Raw genomic sequence first — 11,514 nt, 5'->3', positions numbered from 1 at the left:
TTGACAGCTGAGGCTGGAGCTAGGGATCCATATTACACTTCCGTGTTAGCAGGTTTACATTAGAGGAAAAGGACATGAAAAACCAAGGCTGGACGAGTATCTCAAGTCATTTATAATATTATTTACATTTGATGGATATTTGTCCTCATCTTGTTTGTTGCTAACACAACGTTTCGGCTGATATACTCTCCAGACTTCATCAGGTGCCCACGAGCATATGGCGTAGTAGTTAAGAGCGCGGGCTACTAACTCCAAGATTCTGAGTTCGATTCCAGGCAGTGACCTGAATAATAATAATAATAATAATAATAATAATAATAATAACAACAACAACATCAAAAAATACCTTAGGAATGAGAACCCAGGTTCAAAATTTCCCCAAGACGCCCGATGAAGGCTGGCGAGTACATCAGCCGAAACGTTGTGTTAACATCAAGCAAGATGAGGACAAATATCCGTCAAATGTAAATAATGCACATAATTCCTCTTCTCTTAAATATAGAACTGTATCATTTATAATAATTTAATTAGAGTAAGGTTAATTTGAAGTTTACAGCTATTTCTGGGATATCCCAAGTGATAGGCTAGCATGTCTGTACGCTGGGTATTCCATCATCAGAGACAAAGTGAGTATGTATGGAAATTCTAAACAGGGGAATTCACAGTTTATAAGGAATAAAATAGAAGAATAAAGAGTAAAAGTAGATATAAGAAAACAGACTGGATAATAAAAGTCCACAGTTCATCTTTTCTCAGAGGGTATGGAGGTAAATCCGTACTTCCGTGAAGGTACAGGTCCTTATGCTTCATCCTAAGTAAATCCAGGCACACTAGCTAACCACTAACATGAACACATCATTCGAAATACTACCTACATTCTGTTTGGATTTACCTACGATTAAGCGTAAGGACCTATTACCTTCACGGAAGTACGGATTTACCTCCATACCCTCTGGGAAAAGATGAACTGCGAACTTTTATTATCCTATATGTATTCTTATATCTACTTTTACTCTTTATTCTTCTATTCCATTCCTTATAAACTATGAATTTTCCTGTCGAGAACTTTCATAATATTCATTTTGTCTCTGATGACGGAATGCCCAGTGTAGGGACATGCTAGCCTATCACTTGAGATATCCCAGAAATAGCTGTATGACTTCAAATTAACCTTAATCTAATTAAATTATTATAAATGACATGTGATACTCATCTTGCTTTGGTTTTTGATGCCATTTTCCTCTAATGTATATATACATACGTATATATATAAATTTATGCATGTTTATAAATTATATGTATATTTATTGTATATTTATATAATATCTGTATTAATGTATTTTGTTAATTTATGTACATTTATTAATTGTATCTTTATTTTCGTATTTGATTTACAGGATTCTTGACGTGAACTAGTGTGTTGAAACAAATCTTTATCATTATTGGCATAATGAGTCTCTCAAGATACAACAATATTAATTGTAGCGTTAATAGCAGTTGTTGACTTGGGTATACGCCCACAGATTAGTAGAAGTTTTGAGGCTTGAGTGCACTGAAATGACCAATGACACACAGACACGAAATCAGGACGTAAAGAGATCAAACATGACACGATGTGCCACTTCGTCTAGCTCTTCAGATTCTATCATTAAGCTTTGATGAAATCTGTGTAATTTCTAAAACACTATTCTAAGACAATTATTTTGTGCACATGCTACCGGGGCATTTATAAAGAGTAATAATTATACACACTCGTATACTAAAGAAACGTACATAGCTATTATCTGAATGTAAAGTATATTCATCCACGCATTTATATGTATGTACACACTAATTTACTGTCACATATTCATAATCTTTGGAATTTGTCTTTTCTTAGAGAAAGAATCAAGTCTTTCTAATTAGCAAGTTGAAGTCTGCGAAGAATTTTTCAATATTTCGAAGAGAAACACGTACAAACATACATACGCACGTGCCTATCAATCTATCTATCTATCTATCTATCTATCTATCTATCTATCTATCTATCTATCTATCTATCTATCTATCTATCTATCTATCTATTATCTATCTATCTATCTATTATCTATCTATTATCTATCTATCTATCTATCTATCTATCTATCTATCTATCTATCTATCTGTCTGTCTATTTATTTACCTGTCTGTCTGTCGGTCGTCTTTCTGCCCGTCTACTTACCTATCTATCTATCTGTCTCTGTCTGTCCGTTTGTCTGTCTGTCTTTCTCCCTCTCTCTCTCTATCTATCTATTTTCTATCTATCTGTATGCATGTATGCGTACATACATGCAATGCTATCCGTAGAAAGAATAGATCAGATGTTAAAATTGTATGGTACTGTGATGTGGAGGATTTAATCACATGAAATATGAAAGAATGTTGGTGGAACAGTACTTTTAAACTCCTGTAAACTATTGGCATGTTATACCAGAAACAGTCTAAGACAGACAAAAAATGTGGGCATATTACTTGAAATCATTTGCTCAAGAGACATGTGCATACAGTAATAATCCACTTTACGAGGATCCGCTTTACGAGACCCCGAGTTTACGAGTTTTATTTAATAATAAATGTAAAAAGGTTAACCAGCCATTTTGTGTGTGTGACAACTTCGCAGCATGTGGCAACACTGGTTCTGAAGCGTCTACACAGCAGCATACAGTGACGGTGTGAAATGAAGACATAAAATGTCATTACTACTATCGGAAATTATTGCTCTGCTTTACAAATTTTCGCTTTACGAGCGGTCTCCGGAAACAAATTAACTCGTATATCGAGGAGTCATTACTGTACTTTTAAAGAAAAGAGGAAATCTTATCAGAAATCTATAGTTACTCAACATAGATTGTGTCTTTAGATTTATACTAGTAATTATTAAGACACTGGGGCATGTACCTAACTGTTTCTGTATCAGTCACAAGAACGTTAGCTTTACCACGCCAAACTTGACTCGGCTAATTAAGGAATTACAGCTGCATGTCTCTAATGTCACAGTGAAAATATATGCAAAGCATTCCAAAAGTTTAGCATGTAAGAAGTACATAAGCCCACATGTAGAGATGCTAACAGATGTATGTGTACAGGTATATGTCTCAAAACATACGGTTCCACACAAATATTCATATGCATGCTTACATTCACATGCACATGGTAGCGCATATATACTTACATGCATATATGCTTACATATATGCATACACCTATACATTCATACATACATATATATATATATATTATATATATATATATATATATATATATATATATATATATATATATATATATATATATATATATTATATATATATATATATATATATATATATATATATATATATATATATATATATATATATATACACTTAAGGCGGTGAGCTGGAAGAATCGGTAGCATGCCGGGCAAAATGCTCAATGGCATTTCGACCGTTTTTACGTTCTCAGTTCAAATTCTAACTAGGTCTACTCTACCTTTTATCATTTCGAGGTCGATTAAATAAGTACCAGCTATGCACTCAAATAAAGGACTTCTGAAATAGTTAACAAGGTTTTACTGTATCGAATTTATTTAGAGAAAGTGAATCAGTCCATTTTTTTTTCTTACTTAGAAAATCCCAACAATTCTAATCCTTTATGCAAATCTGTTGTTAAATAGGCCAGTATACTTCTGATAGTATATACGACTAAAAATATAAACCTAAATATAGAGTCTGTAAGTTTCTCTTTTACAATAGATACTTTAGGTATTGCTTATGGCCACTTTAAAGTGGTTGTCATGTAAGAGACAACGATACTGCCATTTGAGCCTAGGAAGTGACCATAAGCAATACTTTTTGGTTCGTACGCTTCGTCTATCTCAAACAGAGATTTTCTAACGGAATAGATATTTTCTTTTGATATAGTTTTAGACAAGGAATTCTTAACTGCTGTACTGGCAGCTGATCTCTACAACATTGCATGATATTTATTCTTTGTCACCAGAGAACAATATCAAGACTACCGTGTTTGCATCGGATTGTTGTTTCCCACCAACACAGAAACAGCCGTTTTCATTCAGAGACATTAATCTTTCGTTGGAATTTGCAGAACAACAATGGGGTAGCTGTGTTGTATGCATATTTGTAAATATATGTTGGTTCCAAATTTTGGCACAAGGCCAGAAATTTCGGGAGAGGGATAACTTGATTGCATCGACCGCAATGCATAGCTGGTACTTATTTAATCGACCTCGAAATGATAAAAGGTAGAGTAGACCTAGTTAGAATTTGAACTGAGAACGTAAAAACGGTCGAAATCCCACTGAGCATTTTGCCCGTCATGCTACCGATTCTTCCAGCTCACCGCCTTAAGTGTATGTGTATATATATATATATATATATATATATATATATATATATATATATATATATATATATATATAATATATATATTATATATATATATATAATATATATATATATATATATATTATATATATATGAATGTATATGAATGTATAGGTGTATGCATATATGTAAGCATATATGCATGTAAGTGTATATGCGCTACCATGTGTTAAGAAGTTAGCTTCCTAATCGCATGGTACCGGGTTCAGTTCCACCACGTGGCAACTTGACAGACTCACTTCTACTATAACCTCAGGTTGCCCAAAGCCTTGTGAGTGGATTTGGGAGACGGAAACTGAATGAAGCACATCGTATATATATATATATATATATATATATATATATACAGGAAACTGAGAATGTGTGTGTGTGTGTCTGTTTGTGAGTCTGTATGAGTGCATCGCTAAAACTCGAGAGCTTCCAACCGATTTTATTCAAATTTTACACACGCCTTATTTACGGTCCATGCAGTGTCATGGGCCCAAAAGAATATCAACTTCTTGCCTAATGCGAGCCCGGAGCAGACTTTTACCTTTTACACTATTTCAGAATTACGTGTCAAAAGTGAAACAATAACATCTCTATTGTAATGTGAGATAATACTTTCAGCTTTAATAGGTTTCACAACTAATATTTCATTTGAATATATATATTACTTTCGTTTCAATTACTCTCACTATGTATTTGTATAGATGTTTCTGCGTATATTATATATATATATATATATATATATATATAATATATATATAATATATATTATATAATATATATATATATATATATATTATACATATATATTATACATATACGTATATATATATCTTATATCTTTATATACATGTATATACTAGTTTTATATGTTTATATATATATATTTATATCTTTATATATATGTATGTATATATATATGTATGTATATATGTATATCTATGTATGTATATGTATACATGTATATGTATACATGTATATGTATATATGTCTAAGTATATATGTATATATTAATTTATGTTCATATATATATGTATATTTATGTAAATGTATATATGTATATTTATGTAAATGTATGTATGCATATTTATGTATATTTTTGTATATATATGTATATACATATGTATACACACATACACACACATATATATCAAGTCATCCCATAAGTTCTGTCCGATTATACCTTTTTTAAAATTGAATGAAATTTAATAGTATTTGAGAATGACTAATAGAATTTAAAATTATTTTTATGCATTTGTGTACATTTAAACCAATTAAATATTATTTTACAGAATAATAGAATTAAAATTTCTTTGATTAAAACCCTTTCTAACATGGAAGTATCCAAAGAGCATTTAAAGCACATAATGCTTTATGAGTACCAAAAAGAAGCTCTGCAGCCGAAGCGACTTGAAACATAAGCTCAGTTTATAGGAAAGAATGTTTGAATGAAAGAACTCGCAGAAGATGGTTAGCAAAATTCAGAAGAGGAGATTTCAAGAGTAATATATATATATATATATATATATATATATATGTATGTATGTATGTATATATTACCTGGCCTTGTTGGGATTAAAATGGCATAGTTTTTTTTTGTTTTACTTGTTTCAGTCATGTAACTGCGGCTATGGTGGGGCTCCGTCGTTGGTCGAACAAATCGGCCACAGGATTTATTCTATGTAAACCTAGTACTTATTCTATTCTATTTCTCCTCCTTTGTACGGTCACACCTCGAATACTGCTGCTCCCTGTGGTCTCCCCATTCAAAACAAAACATCTCGAAAATTTAATCATCCCAGAGAACATTCACTAAACAAATTAAACGCATGACTGACCTCGATTACTGGGATAGCCACAGAAAGAAGAAAGGCCTCATTATGGCCTGGATCGACTACCGAAAGACGTTTGATAGCATTCCCCACACGTGGATCCTCGAAACACTAGCCATTAACAAGGTAGCACCAACAATTTTAAAATACATAGAACACTCTATGAATAAATGGGAGACAGTGCTACAGCTCTAAACAAAAGAGGGACTCGTGAAAACCAAAGCCATCCCCATTTGAAGAGGAATATTCCAGGGAGACACGCTCTCTCCACTCCTTTTCTGCTTGGCACTGACACCTCTATCTGATATGCTATATAGAATTGCTACGGATATAAATGTTACGGCAAAACGATCAGCCACCTTTTATATATGGATGACCTAAAACTATACGCTACAAATGACAAACAGCTAGAAACACTACTAAAGACAGTCCATGAAATACATAACAAAAACACCAGGATTTACAAACACATATAACATACGGAAAATTGCACTACTAGGCACTGCGCACATCCTACGCAAAATACTTTCAATACACTAACCATCAGAGCATCACAACAAAACACAGCACATACCCAAGGCACACAGAGCTGCGCTCGGTAGTGAAGTGAAAGTACGCTATAAAAATAAATCTACTGAATAATAATAATAATAATAATAATAATAATAATAATAATAATAATAATAATAATAATAATCCTTTCTACTAAAAGCACAAAGCCTGAAATTTTGGGGAAGAGGACCAATCGATTACACCGACCCCAGTGTTTCACTGGTACTTAGTTTATCGACCCCGAAAAGATGAAAGGTAAAGTCGAACTCGGAATGTAAAGTCGGACGAAATTCTCTTGAAAGACTGCTGAAAACTTGTCGATACCCAAGGTTACAGGTAGTAAAGAGCTATCTACAATCCCTACAAGGAATAAGACTGAACTTGAGACATACCAAAATAATAAAAATAATCATTATTCAGCCCAATGTATTTTTCTTTACATTAAATAAAGAAAAAAAGCGACAACATGAGGAAGATTTAGCTGCTATATTTAGCAGTCTGAACGCACACGTAGAGGCGCCCTCAGCACCGCAGACTGTGCGCCAATCTTATAATGAGAGGCTGAATTATGCGGTGAGGCCAGATGGTGGTAAAACTAAACGTGATGCAGTTTTACTTTCAGTCTACATCAAAAGTGTTGACTCTAGTGTTTGTACTCTGAGCATGGTTCCAGTTTGTAGCTTAAAGAGCTAAATTAACTCTGCTAAATTAACTGGGATTTGACATATATAAGAAGTGATGTATTCAGTATACCATAACAACATATGGCCCGCGACATATTTTCATTTTCGTTTTCACCTTGATTCCTTTGCATAAAAGATACAGATTTAGTTAAAATATGTATAAAATGTTAATAGAAGGTCACTAAATTTGAACTAAAATTTCTGATTAGCTGTGGTGTATGTATGTATGTCATTATTCAGTTTTATTTCAAAATTTCTTGCCAATAGAGAAAGAACCGGTTGTAACTTAGATTCAACGTTCCTTCATTGGAATTTCAACGCCAACAACAAGGTATATGTATATGGATGTATACGTGCAAATTTGTAGGTTTTTGTTTTATGTATGTATTCTTATGCGTGTACTTGTATATCCAAACATGCTCATATATACTTAAATTATAAACTTCTGGTAAGTTTTACAGATGTTTACAGTTCCAATGACGGCTTGGATCTGTAGTATTCGAATCAGCTTTCTCTTTTTTGGTTTTGAGACGCCTAATTTCTCAGGATTGATATTTAGGCAGTGTATTACACATACCAGTGCACCAATAATTACAGGTGTAAAACTGAACTTGTAATCTGGATAGAGTAACTGCAGATTTCTCAATAGTTCAGCGTAGATATTACCTTTCTCACTAATCTTCAGCTTTATGTTAACATCTGGTGGGTAGTTAATTTCCCCATTGTACACAGTTTCTCTTCTCTATCCCAAATCATTATATCAGGTCTACTGAGTTTACATGTGCGTGCGTATGTATGTATGTATGTATGTATGTATTATGTATGTATGTATGTATGTATGTATGTATGTAGCACGCAATCATATATATATATATATTTGTGCCTGCAGGTATGTAAATAACTGTGTATAAGTATATACATCTGAATGTATGCATGTTTGTATATACGTATGAATTTATACATACGAGTATGCATGCCCGTATTTATGCAACTGCGTATTTTGTGTATATATATATATATATATATATTCTTCTATTCCCTTGTTTCAGTCATGTGACTGTGGCCATGGTGGTGCACCGTCTTTTAGGCGATGAAATCAACCCATGACTTACTTTTTAAGCCTGATACTTATTCTATCGGTCCTTTTGCAGAACCGCTAAGTTATGGGGGACATAAACACACCAGCACCTGTTGTCAAGCGAAGATGGGGACACACACAAAACGCACACACATATATATATATATATATATAATATATATATATATATATTATATATATATATATATATATATATTCGACGGGCTTATTTCAGCTTCCGTCTACCAATCCACTCACAAAGCTTTGATCGACCCGAGACTATAATAGAAGATACCTACCCAAGGTACCACGCAGTGGGATTGAACCTAAAATCATATGGTTGGGAAGCAAACTTCTTGCCACACATCCACAACTGCACTTGTATGAGTTCATATATATATATATATGCGTATATTTTGTATATATGTATACATTTCTATACGAAACTCGGGTGGCTAATTTCCAATATGTACTTCTATTTTCATTAATGAGGTAATTGCTGTTTACTTACTAAATGTCCAGGCCCTTCCCCTCCCCATTCCTGATAGCCCAAAATAAATAGATTAAGTAGAGCACTAAACTGGTTTCCGAAGTGTGCTAATTAACAGCAAATATAAGGAACAAAATAGACAAAGACATAATTAAATTAGTAATTGTTGGCAACATGTCGCAATGAAAAATAACATTACAAAAAGTAAATAATGTAATGATTAGTAATTAACTAATAAGCAATTAGAATTTATCTGCGTACCCAATCAGATGTTAGAACAGGTGGAGCTCCGGATAACGTTATTTGTATTATTTCGTTATCTTTCTTAAGTTCTGAGTTCAAATTTCATCCACGTCAGTCAATTTTTGTTTTTTGCTTTCGTTGTTATGAGGTTGACAAAATAAAATATTGTAGTTGATATAAACTACAATACTCACGATCCCAAACTGTGTAGCTTTGTATCAAATTTGAGAAATTCTATTCCGTTCCTTGTCAATTTCTTTTTCTTTTAATCTCTCCAAGAGTTCGAGTACTGGTCGTTGAAAAAGTCGACAACTATCCGTCCTTCTTCGCGAATTCGTGACCTTGTGCCAATGTTGGAAACCAATTATTATCTATATTTTCTGATTTCAATTCTTATTTGTCTTTTTTCTTTTATTTTCCAGCGCCAGTTGTACCGCAGATTCCACCGCAAGCAGGGAAGAAAGCACCGCCACCACCGGTAGCTCCGAAACCCAGCAGAGGCAAAGGGCAACACACCCGTTCGTCTTCTGACCAATTAGGTTACTGTTCGGACGTAGATCACAGAAGTCAGACGCACAGTTTCCGGCAAAAGCCGATGTTTGCCCCGACTCCATTTGCTTCAAGTGCACCACGTGACTTACCTGGTAGTGATATGTGATGCCGTTCGACTTACAAACTTTTCTCTCTCTTTCTCTACTTTCTTCCTCTAACTTTTCCCTTCTTCCTGCCTCCCGTCCTTCCATCATTGTCCAGAGGTTTTCAACTTTGCCTTTTGTTACTTATTTTATACACGTAAATGGGCCCTGCATCAGTGGCGATCCCTGGTATTTAAAAATCAAAGCCATATAACCGAAATAGGTTACATATAGCATTATGTACCGCCTTTCAGACTGTCTTCCATAAAAAAAAAAACAATGGAAGGTTTTTTAAAATCGGATTTGTTATTTGCATTTTTATATCCTAGTCTTGCATTACATGTTTTGCATACGTAGAGGACAAGCCGCTGCGTGTTTATAACAAACAAACACAACCAAACAACGTATATATGCATATAAAGCATTTTGAAGGCCCACGAGAGATATTAGGAAGGTATCATTCTATAAATAGATGTTTACTCTATTTTTTTCTGATCCCTAATTTTGTAGTCATGTACATTTTTATCTTTACCTTCGTTTTATTCTGTTTTTTTGGAAACAGTAACAGTTGCTAACCTAATGAAATAAATCGATGCATTTTAATTACACGAATTAATAGATCGATTCATTCAAGGATAGAACATGTTAAAGACTTTTTACAGATAAATAAAACAAAAACAAACAAAAACAAAATGAAATAAAATATCAGATTATTATCAGAGAGACTCGTTCTTAACGAGCGATGGCTCCTGAGTTTTTCCTTTGAATTTGATTTTCAATATAAGGACATCGAAAGGAAAGGAAACGAAACGAAACGACATCGAACAAAAAGAAAAGCACTAATATGCAACTTAATGATTTAGATATTATTGAAAACTTTGATGCCCTTGTTGTTGCTGTTCTTGTTGTTGGCAAAATACATTTAAATTGAATAAAAATGCTAAGCCAGCCTTAATTTGTGTTAGAATACTATTTATTTCTTCATTTCTTTCTATCATTCTCTGCCTCTCTCAAAATCCCCAAACATACATCTTATAGTATACATTGTAAACATAGTTATAAATGAAAACAGTCGAACATTAAGCTGAAGGGCCATTTAATACCTTTCAGATGAGTGACATATTTATTTGACTTTTACAAGGAAAAGGCCAAGAGTAGCTTCGAAGTTACAGCTATGTCACCAAAACTCCGATGTGACTATCAGCTTTTTCCTTATCTGTACTTACATACATAGATACATAGATACACACACACACACACACACACACATATATATATATAGAAGCGAGAGGAAGCCGAAAGGGTATGCTCCTACTTTCAGTGTTTTCAAATCCAAACCAGGGAGTTCTGAGCTGATGATAGAAGTGTCGTGTTGACTAATCTTGAAACGTACGTTCTCAAATAACCTTTGCACTTGATTTTTTAATGTCTCTACTCTCATATTTGCGTGAGTTGAATTGAGAAAACACTATATGAGAGAGGTTTTTCTTTAAGTATTAGAAATAGTTTAAAAAAAGTTTTTTTTAGCTGCTATTTCTACTGAGTTCAGTATGCGGCAAAGTAATTTATTTTACTAAGCCCTTTTATATAATGTAATAATTTGAATTCGCC

The 11,514-nt window shown here is 33.4% G+C and overlaps 1 protein-coding gene across 3 annotated transcripts in view; it reads left to right on the top strand.

Annotated features, from left to right (window-relative positions):
• The window catches only part of LOC115212926, a 198,389-nt gene extending 187,531 nt beyond the window's left edge, over positions 1 to 10,858 (top strand). For 2 of the 3 annotated variants that reach the window (XM_029781756.2, XM_029781755.2), the window contains one exon: positions 9,691 to 10,858. In XM_029781756.2, coding sequence (XP_029637616.1) covers positions 9,691 to 9,926 — 236 coding nt within the window. In that variant the 3' untranslated portion in view covers positions 9,927 to 10,858. The remainder of the gene's footprint in view (positions 1 to 9,690) is intronic. The other variant, XR_003881778.2, reaches the window with a different exon arrangement.
• The last annotated feature ends 656 nt before the right edge of the window (positions 10,859 to 11,514 follow it).

The sequence above is a fragment of the Octopus sinensis genome, linkage group LG6 (assembly GCF_006345805.1).
Source record: "Octopus sinensis linkage group LG6, ASM634580v1, whole genome shotgun sequence".
In the NCBI taxonomy this organism is placed as follows: domain Eukaryota; kingdom Metazoa; phylum Mollusca; class Cephalopoda; order Octopoda; family Octopodidae; genus Octopus; species Octopus sinensis.
The sequence above is the reverse complement of the archived record's forward strand: the minus strand, read 5'-3'. Positions and strand labels throughout refer to the sequence as shown.